We start from the raw sequence: 17021 nt of genomic DNA, 5'->3' as shown, positions 1-17021 counted from the left end.
GATTTGACGATTTAGCCGTTTTCCACATCATCTGTTTTCAAAAGCATGAATTAATCGAATTGATTCAACTAATCGTCCTGCCCGAGAAGAAATGTATATGCTAGATTCAGTTTGTTAATTCACTGAATGTAAATCAGTGGCTTGTGGTCGGAGGTGACAGTGGTGACTGTGTTTTATTATAAAAAGTTTGAAGCTCAATATTAGAGTGTATTAAATATATCGGTCACTATATCGGTAATGCCCTAGTCTGTGGCACACATTTCCACAACACTTAAGCCAGTGGAGTGTTTCAGGGAGCCACCGGAAGGTTCGACGTGACCCAAACGAGAAAGTTCTTAGCGTTTGTTTCTTTGTTTCTGCAGCACGGCGAGCAGTGGCAGAAAGACCCCTGCACCACGTGTGTGTGCGACCGAGGACAGTCCAAGTGCCACAGCCGCTCCTGCCCGCCGCTCTCCTGCCACAAGGTACTGCACCCGAGATGGATGTGTTTAAAACGTTTTGCACATTCCCCACATTGCTGCGCTCTAATACGCCACGTTGATTTCGACACATATCGAGCTCCGGCACATGCGAATGAGACGCCCTCCTGCTCAAATCCATTTTCGCCTGGGTTCAGCAGAGAGGATCAGAGAGCGGCGTTATTAAGGGCGAATATTCCGAGCTGTTTGGACATGAAGGGACCTCGCGCGTAGGAACTGCTGACAGACGGCGCTCCGCAAGGCCCCGGCGCCGCTAACGCCGACCAAGAGACTTCAAAACACGCCGACACAGAGAGGGCTCTCCTTTAACGCCGTTCAAAAAAAAAAAAAGGCTTTCTGCGGGAGACTGGAGGAGGCTGACAATGGGTTTGTAAGAATGGAGCAGCGAGAAAAATAATGAATTTTTTCGACAAGTAGAAGTGATGAGATGAGCAATTTGGGTTAGCTTAAGAGGAGCTTTTTGAAGAGCTCTCGACGACAAGGTTAACGGGTTTTACACATAATAAGACTGACGTAGCGGGTTGTAGTTTGAAGTGTTTTGTATTTGCAAACCAGCGGTCGGGAACCTTGAGGCGGGCTCCGAGGTGATTTCAAGATACAAAAACGTTCAATACTGTACTAAAGTTTGCGAATGAAAAGAGCGTGTATTGTAAACAAAGGTTATAGGCACCGAAAACGTTTTACCCTTGATACTGTATTATTAGCATGCACCTTCAAAGTATATATGCAAAAGAAATAGCCTTTAGACTTAGGCCTCATTCATGCTCTCCGTTGGAAAGGTATACGCAGACAAATGTATCTCCCTGTCCGTCTCCTGTGTCACGATTCAACAGGTGCTAATCGCTGTGTTACCGTGCCGCCCAAATGTGGAGTGGGAAGTGGGAGCATACAAGAGCCTTTAAAGCAGGGATAGGCAACGTCAGGCCCGCGGGCCAAATCCGGCCCTCCGGCATAGAACCTCTGGCCCTCAAGATGATTTTGAGAAACATTATTACGCAAATAAGAGATCAAATTCCTTTTACCGTACTCTAAACATGCAAGAAATAGTGTTAGTGTTTTAAAAATGTCCAGAATATCCTACTTGGTAAAAGAGTGATTCTCAACTGGTGGGTCGGGCCCAAAAGTGGGTCATGGAACCCTTTTCAGTGGGTCGCGAGTCTATGGCGGACTTTTTTTCAATATGTTCCATCTGAAACCGTATGGAATTTCAGTTTTAAAGGCACATCTACTGCCTGTTCCATAAAAACTGTGTGGAAAACACAAAATTTTGTACGATATATGACAAATTTAGGCTTTATTTGGGTCATTTGGGCCTGTCATCCGAGGGTAACGTTGGGTCCCGACTTGGGAACCACTGAAAATTCTTTACGCTAGGCTACAATGTTGAGGTTTGGCGCTTGGTGTTTCGGCGATGATGAAAATCGGCCCACCTCAACGCAAACTTGCCGACCCCTGCTTTAAAGGAACAGGCCACGGCGTTTGCATACTGAGATATGTTCTTACCTGAGCTTAGACGAGTTGATGTGTACCTGCCTGGACACTGAACATGTTGTTAGCATATCCTCTCCTCCGCTCCAAACGGGAGTGAAGTTAGAAGCGACCGAGCTCTTCCACATTAACCCTATTTAAATACAGCTACGTGAGCGTTTGCACAATCCAAGTCTAGCTAGCATTAGCATAGTCAAAGTTAAACATGTCCATTTTCTAAGCCGATAAAAAAAGGCGTAATAACACCTTAGGAGCACTTCGACTTTACTGCGCGGACATCGTAGTCCTAAGGTGTTACGCCTGAAAAATGTGGAAGAGCTTGGTCCCATAGAGGAGAGGGGGAGAGGCTAAATGCTAACAACATGTTTGGTGTTTTTGCGTGACTGAGCGCACGCGTAAAGACCAGGCAGTTACGCATCAACTCGTCTTTGCTCAGGTAAGAAGATATCTCAGTATTTCAAAATGGTGGCCTGTTCCTTTAAAGGGTCCGATCTCCCACCTGGCGCAACAACAGCATTGCTCAAGACAAAGTTGGAATCTTGCATTCAAACAAAGGTGCGCCAGTGCTTTCGCCGGTCGCCTGAGAAACGCTAAGAGAAAAAAAGCTGTCGGCGTAGGCTACAAACGACGCTCTTCTCTATTAAAGGAACAGGCCACCGTTTTTCCATACTGTGATTTGTTCTTACCTGAGCTTAGATGAGTTGATACAGTATGTACCTGTCTGGTCTTTGTGCCCGTGGAAGAGCGTGGTAGCTTCCAACTTCACCCCCCCCATTTGAAGCTATAGTAATATGTTGGGAGAAGCCAAATGCTAACAACATCTTTGGTCCAGACAGGTACGTATCAACTCGTCTAAGCTCAGGTGAGAACATATCACAGTATGGAAGAACGCTGGCCTGTTCCTTTAACATCATTCGCAGCCTTGCTTGTGCATCTTATTAAACCTCTTAACTCCCGCCTGAACCGAGAGGATCTTTTTCCTCACGTCATCAGATTATTTTTCCATCATTTTTTTGTTGGGTATTCAACTCATTTTTGTCAAATTTTCATCCCATTTTTGTCATTTTTTTGTCACATTTTATCACATTTTTGTCAATTTTTTTTGTCACATTTTTGTCAATTTTTTTTGTCACATTTTTGTCTTTTTTTTGTCACATTTTGTCACATTTTGTCACATTTTTGTTACATTTTTGTAATTTTTTGTCACATTTTTGTCAATTTCTTGTCACGTTTTTTGTCATTTTTTCGCCACATTTTTGTCATATTTTTGTCACATTTTGTCACATTTTTGTCATTTTTTCGTCAATTTTTTGTCAATTTCTTGTGACATTTTTGCGACATTTTTGCGACATTTTTGCCACTTTTTCCTAAATTTTTCGTCACTTTTTTGTCAACGTTTTCTCCCTTTTTTCCCCTCAAATTTCCATCATTGTTTTCGTCTCAGTTTTGTTGCTATTTCCACAGCTTTTTTTTCCAGAAGCTTTTGGACTGGGGTAAAGCCAAACTGGAGAAAATGTGCTCGGTTCAAGGGCGTGAGTTAAGGGGTTAAGATCTCGCAGGACAAACCACAAACTACATCTCCCACTGTGAGTCAAACACTGTCCAGCTCCAGAATACGTCGTCCCGCTCTAGCGCCAGGATTAAAGAGCGCGGGGCAAACTCCACGCCGCAGAAACCTGATCAAAACACCAGCACGTGCACACTCACACCCACCGCCGCCCACAGGAGCAGGAGATATTCCAGTCTGGTGTGGTCTGTAGGAGGAAAAGCTTGGATTACTGAAACAAAACACCAGTCCAGGCCTGTTTTTGATGAGGATTTGACGCTAACCCGTGTTGTTTTATGTCCGTACAAAGCCTCCCGCAGACAACGCAGTCACTTTCACATCCAATTTGTCGAAGTAATTTGCCTCCTGCTCAATCTGCTTTGGATATTTTTGGCAAGTCGCTTTATCTGGACCCGAGACAGGCCTCCGTCCAAAACATATAATTATACAGCCGAGAGGAGAAGAAAGAGACTAGGGGGGGTGATGTTTTGATGGAACGAGTGCAGAGGCAGAGAGTTTGTGCTTGTGTGATGATTTTTAGTGGCGATCCGACGACAAAATTCAGGCCTTTCCATCTCCGAGCACTCAGAAGGAACAGGGCCGCGAGCGCCTTAAGAGTGTGACACTTCAGCCGAACAAGTGTTTGTTACGCTGCACTTAAGTCCATGGTCATTTTGGAGACGTGGTCGTGAATGGTTCTCGAAGTGAGAAGTGGTTTTCAATTGAAGGATTTGCGTAAAAGGTATCCGACATCCGAAACCCCACAAAAACTCGAAACCAAAGATGTGAAATGAATGTGCGGGAAAGCTCAGCAAAGCACCGTCGCCGCGCAAAGATGAAGGGAGCGGCTGGCGGACTGTGGAGTCGACTTGTTTGTGGAGATGCTCCGACTCGGCTCAAACTCCGCCCACACCTGGTCCTGCTTTGTGGGACGGGAAAATGTTTTCTTTAGCACAGCAGATCATTTCCTTTTTTTCCACGACGATAATTCATTTGGTGAAACGAGCATGAAATGTGGCTCGCATGAAAGTCAGTAGGTTTTCACGTGTCTCTAATCATTTGTTTTTTGCATTCGCTTTGGCTTTACAGACTGAACCTCTTAACCCCCACCTGAACCAAGCACATTTTCTCCAGTTTGGCTTCACCCAAATCTCAAAGCTTCTTCAAAAAAAAAAAGTGTCAAGGTGGCAACAAAAATGAGACAAAAACGAGGGTGAAAATGCAACGTGACAAAAAAAGGCGATGAAAAAGTGGCAAAGCTACAAAAGCCACAAAAGAGCAAGTGACACAAAGCTATGAAAATCCATCCATCCATTTTCTTCCGCTTTATCCGGGGCCGGGTCGCGGGGGCAGCAGTCTCAGCAGAGATGCCCAGACTTCCCGATCCACACACACCTCCTCCAGCTGTTCTGGGGGGACCCCGAGGCGACACCAGGCCAGCTCGGAGACATAGTCCCACCACCGTGTCCTGGGTCTTCCACGAGGCCTTGTCCCACTAGGACATGCCGGGAACACCTCCCGCGGGAGGCGACCAGGAGGCATCCGAAACAGATGCCCGAGCCACCTCAGCTGCTCCTTTCGACGTGAAGGAGCAGCGACTCTACTCCGAGCTCCTCCCGGGTAACTGAGCTCCTCACCCGATCTCGAAGGGTGCGCCCAGCCACCCTGCGAAGGAAACTCGATCTTGTCCTTTCTTGATATGAAAATGTGACGAAAAATCCAACAAAAAAAGCCATGGAAGAAAAAAAAGTGAAAAAAGAGACAGCGGGAGGAGATCCATTGAGATGAGTTTTGTAGGCCTTAGCTTTCAAATGCGGCGTTACACTGGCTTATTGGCTGTAGTGACCTTATGGATTTGGGCAAAGCTGAAGTGGAGAAAATGCAATTGGTGAAGGCAGGGGTTAAGAGGTTAATGTAGAGTCAACAAGCAAAGGTGAAAGGATTTGTGTTTAATATTTCATAGAGCAGAGTCCAATATGGCCTCCACAAACCATATTGGAGTCGGCACAGTTTATGGAATGTAGTAATTGAAGTAATGTAAGTTCTATACCATTTATTTATTCATTGTAACTCCGCCTGGGCTTCAGTGTCAGTTCATCTTTACTACTGCTGTACCGAGCTTTACTTTATGAAGAATAGTAGTGCAAGTTACTTTAGTTCATTGTCCCCAAATGCTGTCTAATAGGCCCATATGAATGAGTTGGTTGAAAATAGTTGTCAGCTCTAATTAGACTGAGTTGAAGGTGTGCAGTTAAAGCCGAGTGCAGGGAGCTCATGTAGTGTTTACTCAGATCGTGCACAGATCTCACAGGACTTAAATGACACTGGTTGAACGATCGGGCGAGGTGGAGGATAACCGAACCTAGTCGTGTCCCATAAATCCATGTGCACACCAGACGATTTTTTCATCTTGGAATTTGGAGGGTTTTAGTGAACACTTGGACCACATTTCATGCTTGTTTCACAAAAACTGAAGTATTTTTCTACTGATCTGCTGGATTCAATAAAGGAGCATCGAACTGAATGCAAGACAGAAACAACAGGACGGCTCACACCAAACCAAAAAGAAACCGGAGAATTTAAAGTGGGCTATTTAAGAATTCACCAACTCTAATCCTATAGTGTCTGAAATGAACCTTGAAAGCAATGACTACTAAGCTTAAATACCCAAAGCTTGTACACTGCTTTTTCTATGGAAGAAACGGAAAAAGTAGTTTAAATGCGGTTGGACTTGAGCAACACAAGCAAATGAATGAAATCTCTCCGATGTAATAAAAACAGAGACTTTATTTGCCGAGCGCTCTTCCCCGAGTAAACATTTGCTGTCTTTCTCCCCCTCTGTTTGTGCGGATGATGAACTGGTTTGTCTTCAGCTCCTTATGTTTCTTATTTAAACCATTGGGCCCTGTATTTACGGAGAGGCTCCGCCGCGCAGCTCACGGCTGGACGCTCATTTATTCCACTGATTGCGCTGCCATCGCTGAAACCGGGCCCATTCAACGCAATTCATGTAAAACGTCGGAGCTAAAAGTGGAACAAATTGCAGGGGTTCACCAAACACTTTCAGTCGAGCTCATGATGTAAAGGAGAGAGTTGTTTTATGCTTTAAAGTCATTCTTTTTTCTGGGTTTGGGGGAGGTTTTCTCTCTTTTTATGTAAACATTCGCCTGAAAGAAAAATAAGTCTAATCTAGTCATAAAGAGTTTCGATTCATGAGCTTTGTCTCTTAACCTCCTAACTCCCGCCTGAACCGAGAGGATTTTTTTCCTCACGTTATCAGATTCTTTTTTCCATCATTTTTGTAACTTTTTTTGTCATTTTTCTCACATTTTTGTCATTTTTTGGTCAAATTTTGGTATTTTTTTGTGTCACATTTTAATCACATTTTTGTCATTTTTTTGTTACATTTTTTTGTCATTTTTTTGTCACATTTTTATCACATTTTTGTATTTTTTTTTGTCATATTTTGTCAAATTTTTGTCATTTTTTGGTCATTTTTTTGTCACATTTTTGTCATTTTTTGATCAAATTTTTGTCACATTTTTGTATTTTTTTCTCATATTATTGTTACATTTTTGCCATTTTTTTGTCATTTTTTTTCACATTTTTGGTCAAATTTTTGGTCAAATTTTTGGTCAAAAATTTTTATCACATTTTTGTATTTTTTTGTCATATTTTGTCAAATTTTTGTATTTTTTTGTCATATTTTGTCACATTTTTGTCATTTTTTTGGTCATTTTTTTGGTCATTTTTGTCACATTTTGGTCATTTTTTTGTCAATTTTTTGTCAATTTCTTGTGATATTTTTGTGACATTTTTAACACTTTTTCGTCACTTTTTTGTCAATGTTTTCTCACTTTTTTGTCACATTTCCATCATTGTTTTCGTCTCAGTTTTGTTGCCATTTTCACAGCTTTTTTCCAGAAGCTTTTGGACTGGGGTAAAGCCAAACTGGAGAAAATGTGCTCGGTTCAGGCGGGAGTTAAGGGGTTAAACCGCTTTGTGCTGATGTTTTCCAGGGGCAGGGCGGAGTCCAACGCCCCGGCCAGTGCTGCGAGGAGTGCGTTTTGCCCAAAGGCAGCTGTCACTACGAGGGGGCGGTGCGTTACCATGGAGACATGTGGAACGGCACCGCGGCGACGGGCCCGGCCTGCGAGTTCTGCTCCTGTGACCGAGGACAGGTGCTGTGCCAGAGGGCGGAGTGCGAGGAGGTCCGCTGTGCGCAGGTGAGAACGGAGAATGCTAAACCTTAATAATTCTAACGCTAGCTTCATGCTACATGCTAGCGCTAGTTTCAAGTGCCATTTGTTTTTGTTTTTTTCGCTTCTAATGCAGAATCTGTTGTCTCAAACATTCATAAAGATCTGATTTTCACTTGACGTTATTTGCTTGTGCTGAATATGCTCATCGCCCGACGGAAAACCTCAAAAAGAGTGAAAAATAATGACGCTTCCAGGGTTGCCAAGTCCACGTTTTTGCCATACTGAATCACTGATCTCACTCTCTGCTTTTAAACACAGGCTCAAGGACTTTTCCAATCAATGTTTTATTAATACATGATTTTAATTCTCTGTACGCTGCTACTAGTTGTAATTCTTTTGTATCCACTTTCAGGCCAACATTGTAAATAAGATTATGTTCTTAATGTTCTGCCTGATAAAACAAATGAAATAAACAAAACAGCTTTTTGGAGCTTATTTCTTGATGATAATCACTATTGTGAATGACAAAACCTCAAATTCAAGGCTCCGAGCGCTGCTTTTTCAGTAAAAGAGGGAGAAAAGGGCAGTTTCTCTTCACCACAGGAGTATGTGGGCTTTTTAAACAAGTAAAAATCATGGAAGATTGGGTTCAAGTTTGGCTGCCGAGACCTGACAACCCTGCACACTTTCTTCCCCCTCGCTAGGCCATGCCCCCCCCCAGTATGACACATGTGTCTGTGAAGCCAGCTGCAATAAAACAAGGAAAATAGGCTATTTGGGTCGTGAGGTTCGGTTCTGATATGGAAATCCGACTATTAGCATATTCATACTTTTTTTTGAGCATATCTAGATTTATATAGAAAACACACATTTCAAAATCAGGTCAGTTTTGAAACAGTTGAATGTCCAAGTAGAAACAGTTCAAATAGCTGGCATTCGAAGTTAGCCGTTAGCATGTAGCATGAAGCTAACGTTAGGACTACGGTTAGCATACCCAGTTATATGGACAAATGTGGGCCGTTGAACCACTTTGCTTCTCTCCATGTCTCTGTACCTTTGTTTGATAGAAAATACATTTGTTAACCTCTTAACTCCCGCCTGAACCGAGAAGATCTTTTTCCTCAAGTCAGATTTTCTTTCCATCATTTTTTGGTTGGGTATTCAACTCATTTTTGTAATCATTTTTTTGTCATTTTTTGTCAAATTTTTATCACATTTTAGTCTATTTTTTTCAAATTTTTTGTCACATTTTTATCATTTTTTTTGGTCAATTTTTAATCAATTTTTTGTCATTTTTTTGTCACATTTTTGTAAAAAAAATTGTCACATTTTTATCACATTTTTGTCAATTTTTTGTATTTTTTTTGTCACATTTTTTGTCATATTTTTGTCACATTTTTGTCATTTTTTCGTCAATTTTTTGTCAATTTCTCGTGACATTTTTGTTACATTTTTGTCACTTTTTCATCAGTTTTTCGTCGCTTTTTGTCAACGTTTTCTCACTTTTTTGTCACATTTCCATCATTGTTTTCGTCTGAGTTTTGTTGCTATTTTCACACCTTTTTTCCAGAAGCTTTTGGATTGGGGTAAAGCCAAACTGGAGAAAATGTGCTCGGTTCAGGTGGGAGTTAAGGGGTTAAAGGACCGGCTGTTCCCAAAGACGCCGTTTACCTAAAAGCGTAAAAAAATTCAGCGCTGAGCTTTGAAAGACGAGTCAAAAAGCAAAGCATCTCTTTCCTTTCGTCACTTTTTTTTTGGAGCCTGCCTCTTCACCGTAGTTTCCTGTCAGACCAGCTTCTTTTAGGATTTTCTTCATCCCCTGGAGAAGTGGCAAGAGCAGGAGACGGGGCAGTCTGCTATTGTTTTTTATTTTTATTTTATTTGGGAGCTGAGCTGAGCTGGGATCTGGGGAGCGGCCACTGTTTACGTCTGGGCCAAAGTTCAGGCAGCAGAGGTAGGAGAAAAATATCAGGTACTCGCGCTGATTTATGAGGCTGGAATTTAATAAATCGAAGGCGGAAATGGTGGGTAAAAGAATTGTCGCTGGTTCAAATCCCACTTTATTGTAAAAAAGAAAACGGAATCCAGACACAAGAGGCTATGGTGATGTGCAACCTAAACCTATAAGCTTGTTCTAGTTTAGTGCTGGTTTAGTCCCACTCTTGTCCTGGTTTGACGCCTGGTTTTCCCCATCCGTGCACTGTGTACAGCGTGAATGAGACCCAGGGCGCGGTAACCTTGGACTGTGACTGAAACCTGGACGAGCTCCAGACTCTTGGAGCTAATGACTCCGATCTGATTAAACACAGCACTGATGTATGAGCCCCATTAAAACGCCGCCGGAATGTGCTTATACAGGGAAAGTCCTGCTTCAGACCGGCTTTCGTTTCTGCTTTTCTCTTTAGTTAGTGCTCTGTTCCTAATCTAATCCTCGTTTATTGCTGCTACTGTATGTCCATTTTTCGGCATGTTTCCGTCTTCAGCCTCGGTTTTAGTGCTGTTTTAATCCTGGTTTAGTGCTCCTTTAATCCCGTTTTCTTCACTGAATCCCATAGTGTAAGTACAATGTAGGTCAGTCTGGCTTTAATCCATGTGTCTCTATGGGAACAGTCTAAACCTGAACTAATCCGTCTGTGATCCGCAGTCCTTTCTCTGGAGCGGGACTTTCCCTGAGAAACCTCCTGCTACATTTACTTAAAATAATCATTAGAATATGATTTTAAAGCTATTAAAGTTATAAAAGCTAATGGCCAGGTTATTCCATCAGCGGATTTCTTATTCCAACATGACAATGACATGACACGGGGCTCACGTTGTGAAAAGGTTGTAGAATCTTTGGGATGTGCTGGAGAAGGCTGTGCACAGTGGTCACACTCTCCTCCCGGAAGGTCCCGGGTTTTCCATCTGGACGGGGCCTTTGCAGTTTGCAGGTTCTCCTCGTGTCTGCGTAGGTTTCCTTCAGGTGCTCCGGTTTCCCCTGCCACTTAAAACATGTACAATAGGCCAGGATGAGTGAGAGTGTGTTTGAGAGTGTGCATGGGGGATGACAGATGGAAATTAGCCCATGGCTGCAATCTGGGGTAGCACTTAGTAGCCTTGATACATTGTACCTAAACTAAATATAGTAAATGTAATGTACTTTGTAACAATGTGTAATAAGTTGTACCTATGGGTTAGATACACAATGGAATAATACGTAGTAGTTTGTAGGTACATAATGTAATAAGAAATAACTCTAACCCTAACCTTAAGCCCCTAAGGGTCTCGTGTCGTATTACATTATGTACTACAAAGTACTAATACAAGTTATTCCATTGTACATAGGTACAAGTTATTACAGATTGTTACAGAGCACATTACATTGTACTATATTTAGTTAGGTACAATGTATCAAGGTGCTGTAAAATAAAGTGTGGCCCCGGATTGTGTGACTTGTACATTAATACAATAACACGCACTGTTCTGACCAAATACACCAATAAAGTGAAGCTAAACTGAATCAATACAAGATCTGGATCATGGATTCTCTCTCAAACTGAGTAATTAAAGGCAAGTTGTTGAGCACAATTCATACAATTCAAAGTGCTTCACAGTTGCATAAAATTACAAGAAAGCAGATCAAATCAATCCATAAAACCTCAGTATAAAAATGTATTCATTACAGTAAAAGCAAGACTGCAGATAAAATACTTTCAGTGTCGTATTCACATGTAAAAAGAAGTGTTTTCAGCCTGGATTTGAACATTGTCAGAGTTTAGGCCTGTCTCACATCCTCGACTGTGCCAGATTTTAGCTTTAGCCTCAGCATGTTTAGTCCTAAAAGACTTGTACACAAGCAGAGCCGCTTTACATTCTATTCTCTGAGTGACAGGAAGCCAGTGCAGAGACCGGAGCACTGGACTAATATGGTGGTATTTCCTGGTTCTGGTCAGGACTGGAGCAGCAGCGTTCTGGATGTTCTGCAGCTCTGACAGTGAGCAGCCGTTACAGTAGTCTAACCTTCTGGAGACAAACACATGGATAAGTCTCTCGAAGTCTATACTATAAATAAAGTGATAGTCAATCACAACCACTTAATCTCTAGGTATTTCTTTATTTGTGTAACTCTCTGCTAATCCCTCATTGGCCAAGAACGGAAGCGGGAATCAACAGCTGTTGATCATTCGTATAGATCATTCTTAATCTGGTAGCGATGATCTGGAACCGTTTAAGCGTCCAGCAACGTGCCAGTCCTGAATCCACGAAGTGCATTTGTGGAACAGCGTGTCAGGAAAGGCATCTGGGGTCATTTCAAACCGCTAAACGACGTCTCTGAACATAAAGCGTGGTGTTTACGCTGTTGTTGTGATTTCAGGGCTCCGAGCTGGTGTTTGAGGAGGGGAAGTGCTGTCCGGTCTGTTCCTCGGAGAAAGCGGGCTGTTCACACCGCGGGAACATCCACAAGGTACTGCAACTTCTGCTACCGCCACAATCCACCGACTGTGGATACGAGAAGCCCAGTTTTTGTCCTTCAAAGGAACGAGCGAGAAGAGAGAGTTGTGGAGCTGCAAAGTGCTTTTTAAGGACGCGGGTAAAATCTGATTTCAACCGCGCCGTAACTGGAGCGTCGACTTTCAGCGAATCTGTCGGCAAACACGCTTACGCTGGCCCAGTTTGTTTTTGTTTTTATTTTCAGGCCTGGCCCTAGGCATAGGCAACCCAAGGCGGCCTCCTAGGTCGCCATTTCCTGGAGGTGGCGCCAAATTGCGCTTTCATTTTTAAACCTAATACTCCCGCCATCTACAAGAGTTTAAAAATGTTAAAATTATGTATTTTCCTCCCCCTACATGTTCCTACAATGTCCTACTGCAGGGGTATGCAAGTTTTCTTGGCGGGGGGACGATTTTCTTTATTGTAAAAAGACCAAGGGCCGAAGCCACTGATTATTAGCCCAAAGTAAAGCACAACACTGGAAACATGGCCATCTTAAATGAGATCAATTACTTAAAATTGCTTGAATCTATGTTGAATTTGAGTCTGTTTGAACTAATCCAAGATACAAATGCTATAGCGCCAATGGAACAAGAATAAAATCCACTTGAAATCAGACAATTGTTTTTCACTTGAAATGACACAAAATAATCTGAATTAAGAGAATAACTATTACTAGAGGTTTTATCTCATCTATGACCAGACCAAATCAACTCAAACCTTAGGTTTAATCTCTTAATTCAAGTAGATTTATGTCATTTCTTCCTTAAAACGACGATTCTTTTTCCAGTGCACTTCCTTCAAACGCCAGTGTTGTACATAATATGACCTCATTGGGTGTATTGACTGTATTTATACCTTTTTTCTCCCATTTAACTCTAATAATGTTAAAAGTACTCTCTGATTTGTGTGATAATGTTTCTCAAAATCATCTTGAGGGCCAGAGGTTCTGTGCTGGAGGGCCGGATTTTTGACGTTGCCTTCCCTTGTCCTACTGTTTAGAATGAGCCCAGACCTGTTCACCACAACTGCCTCTCAAATCCTGCACTGTCACTCAAAACAGTGTTATTTCGAGCTTAATATAGAAGGTGCAGCTACACGTATGACCTGAGGTGGCAGTAGTGAGTATAAAATGGCCAACTTGCATCTAGCCCCTTTAACATTGGAACAGAAAGTGGCCCAGCTTATTTTAAATGAAAACATAAAATGTCAGAAATACATTTTGTTCCTCATGTTCATATCAGTCATGTTCAGCAGAACTTTCAAATTGCTATTTCTACATTTACATTGTTTTCCTATTCACCTAAACCGTGTATTGTCTTTTCCGTTCGTCGACATTATTCTAAACCGTAGAACACAGAATCATTGCCGCAGTGCTCAAATGAATTATGCATGACATGTCAACTCAAAACAGTAGCACAGTGTGTACTTATGATCCAAATCCGGTACATGCTTCACTCATGTGGCGCGGGAGCTGTAATTAACTCAGCGTTCGTCGTAGAAAGTAACGCTTTCAGAGGCGTCACTTGTCAAGCAGCTGTCAGGAACTTAAAACAGTATATACGTATTTATATGTATTCATGTGCATGTAGCAATTCAGAATCCAAGGCGAAACGTCAGTCCTGTAACTTCCTGTTTGTTACACCTGACACAATCCATTAGCAACAATCTCTCCTGACAGCGCGTGAATAAGGATTCTGCAGGTGAATACTTTTTACGTGTGGAGATGTCAATTTGAAGCCTCTGCTGTAGATTACGGGGCATAAATGTGAGAAGAAAATGCATTGAAAGTTTTCTGTCATTTTATGTTTTCATATAAAAATATGGCCTTTCATCAGTAAAAATGCACTAAATGGCCTCACCGAGGAGGAAAATAGAATCTTCTGGGAAACACAATTTTTCACTCTTTTTAGCCATTTTCTGGTGGAATATCAACTTATTTATCACATAAATAAAGTCAAGTGTAAATCGGGCCCATGTGGATATTTTGTCACAACAGATTGTTCAGTAGAAGTGAAAAAACGGCAGTTGTAGCAAGCGCTAGCTAACCGTTAGCATTAGCCCGATGATAACATGTAGCATCATATTAGCATTCTCCGTTTTTTTATGTATTTATGGACTGTTGAACCACTTTTCTCCTCCCCATGTCTTTGTATCTTTATTTAGTAGAAACTATATTCATAATTCAGCAGTAGTAGTTTTTGAATAATTAGAAAAAGTTTAGATTTTTTCAAAATTGTTTTGCCCCTTAACTGTTTTCAAACATGACCATATACCTGTATGGGCGATTCCAGAGATGCCGTCTGTATCTATGAAATCTAAATAATGGATCGAGTCAGGTTTAAATGTATGGATTGGCTACAAAGACTTCTTCTGGGAGGGGTTTTGGATCGTGTTCAGTTTTTAAAAAGCTGTTTATTTGTGGTAAAATCTGTAAAAATGTAAAGGCACACTGCGCAACATTTTGGATCATACACAGAAAATGCTATTTTTTTTTTTACAGTGGACAATCAAAGAATGGATTTGGATGAGGACCAAACCTATTTAAATCTCACATAGATACAGACGGCATCTCGTCATAGAAGGGGGCGTGGCTTCGCCGACGGGGAAAATAGAATCTTTAGAGAAACACAATTTCCCACTCTTTTAGCCATTTTCTGGTGGAATATGAACTTATTTATCACACACAAATAAAGTCAAGTGTAAATCGGGCCCATATGGATATTTTGTCGCAACAGATTGTTCAGTAGAAGGGAAAAAACGGCAGTTGTAGCAAGCGCTAGTTAACCGTTAGCATTAGCCCGATGCTAACATGTAGCATCATGTTAGCATTCTCCGTTATTCATGTATTGATGGGCTGTTGAACCACTTTGCTCCTCCCCATGTCTTTGTATCATTATTTAGTAGAAACTATATTCATATTTCAGCATTTGTTACAGTAGTTTTTGAATAATTAGAGAAAATTTACATTGTTTCAAAACATTTCCCCCCTTAACTGTTTTCAAAATGCCGTCTGTATCTATTTGGCTGCCTTTAGTCGACGTCTCCATGGAAACGAGCTGTAGACGTCCCCGCTCCCAGTAAAGTAGTCACAGTTAGTCAGCCCTATGTTCCCCTCCGGCCCTCCCCGGCTGCGGGACTCGCTCACAGACATGTTATTCAGACAAGAACAGTAAAATTAGCTCGACCAAACTCACCCGCAGCCGCTTTTCTTTTTTGGAAACAGATCTCCCTCCGTTTATCCTCGCAACCCGCTTGATTGGTTCGTTGTTGCAGCTCGATCGTGCTTAAATCTATGTTTTTCTCTTGTGATTTTTTTCCGTGAGCCGCAGCTACTCCATCACGCGGCGTGCGGAGAGCCAAGTGCTGCAGCTCGTGCCAAAGCCGCTCCTGACTCTCAGAAGTTTTTTTCTTGATGGCTGCGCTCCAGCCGTATGCACATTAGATTAGGGATCTTTATATGAATGGGGGCAACACATGCATGGCGTCCACACTTGTCTCCTCGTCATACACTCCTTACGTGCTAACACTGCCAGTGATCAGGGCTTATGGCACAATTACGCTGCACCGCTTTCCCCAAATCTGTATTTTTTTGCACCTATACAGCTCCTTTTACTTTTGTATAAAATAAATAGATAAAATGGATTTGAAATACATGTGATTAGAATATAAGAGGACCCACCATCTGGAGGAGGAGCCATAGGGGCTGGTGCAATGTGATTTAGGCATCTCCAACTGCTGCCCCCACGACCCGGCTACGGAAAACTTTTATTTTTTATTCAAGCCGCTTTTAGCATTGCATTCTAACTATTTTTAATTGTTGTGTAATTGTACTTGTGGATGTGAGGCGACCCTGAGTGCCTAGAAAGGCGCCTAAGAAATAAAATGCATTATTATTATTATTATTTTTACTATTATTATTAAAAGTGGATGAAGATTATAAAAATGCTAAGCAAAATCGTGTGTTTGGAAAAACTATAGGCTACCAGATGCAGCTATAGTTTACAGTGAGAAATCAAACTAGCAGATGCCCGGGGGGGAGCGAGGGGAGAGCTGGAAAACATGCCCAAAGTTAGCTTACAGCTGAAATATGAACACACAGAGGAGTAAATAGTAATATAGCTGATATAGAGAGGAAGTATCAACTAGCCTATTGACTTTTCTTTTTCCCTGGCACGTCATTTTGCCGTTTCCAGTTACCAACAATACAATTCTTCTCTGCACCGACAGCTGAGCGATCCAGTGCCAGTAAGTCAACGTTTTTCAATGTTTCCCCTTCCGTCCCCAGGCCCTGTCGCGCTGGTCCGAGGGAGACTGCCGTGAGTGCGAGTGTCGGGACGGTCACGTGACCTGTTACGTGCGCTCCTGTCCCACGTGCGCGCCCGGCTTCCTGTCCGTGACGACGGAGGGACAGTGCTGCCCGCTGTGCCAACACGGTAAGACCAGAGTACCCACGCCACGCTGAGGTGGACAATACAAATTCTGTGTGAGACAAAGGACACACTCTGAGTCGGCCATTTTAGAACAATACGGTATTTTTGAACCAAGTACATGCAAGAAACTCATTTTTACAACTTTCAGGGTCACTCTAATGCCTGCTCATTCACAATCAGGGAAAAAGTAATGCCGCACAAAGATCTTTTTGTCCTGAAGGATAGAAGTTATTGTGTTCCACTGCTGCAAAAGCAAGCAGACCAGAGAAAACACGTGGCTAATTGTTTTCACGTTAGTGTTGAGTTTGTTACTGCGGCGACTATAGAACTGAAGTCGTGACTGGTGAGCCTGGATTGAGGGATTGAAGGAGCTGTATGGAGCAGAGCATGTGTTTGATGTGTG

At 42.2% G+C, this 17021-nt stretch overlaps 1 protein-coding gene across 1 annotated transcript in view; it reads left to right on the top strand.

Annotated features, from left to right (window-relative positions):
* Positions 1-17021, top strand: part of fras1 (Fraser extracellular matrix complex subunit 1) — a 421086-nt gene that overhangs the window by 130205 nt on the left and 273860 nt on the right. Inside the window, exons 8-11 of the mRNA XM_079566634.1 lie at positions 363-464; positions 7533-7739; positions 12070-12159; positions 16474-16621. Coding sequence (XP_079422760.1) covers positions 363-464; positions 7533-7739; positions 12070-12159; positions 16474-16621 — 547 coding nt within the window. The remainder of the gene's footprint in view (positions 1-362; positions 465-7532; positions 7740-12069; positions 12160-16473; positions 16622-17021) is intronic.

This window comes from Gobius niger (assembly GCF_951799975.1).
Source record: "Gobius niger genome assembly, chromosome: 1".
NCBI classification, from domain to species: domain Eukaryota; kingdom Metazoa; phylum Chordata; class Actinopteri; order Gobiiformes; family Gobiidae; genus Gobius; species Gobius niger.
The sequence above is the reverse complement of the archived record's forward strand: the minus strand, read 5'-3'. Positions and strand labels throughout refer to the sequence as shown.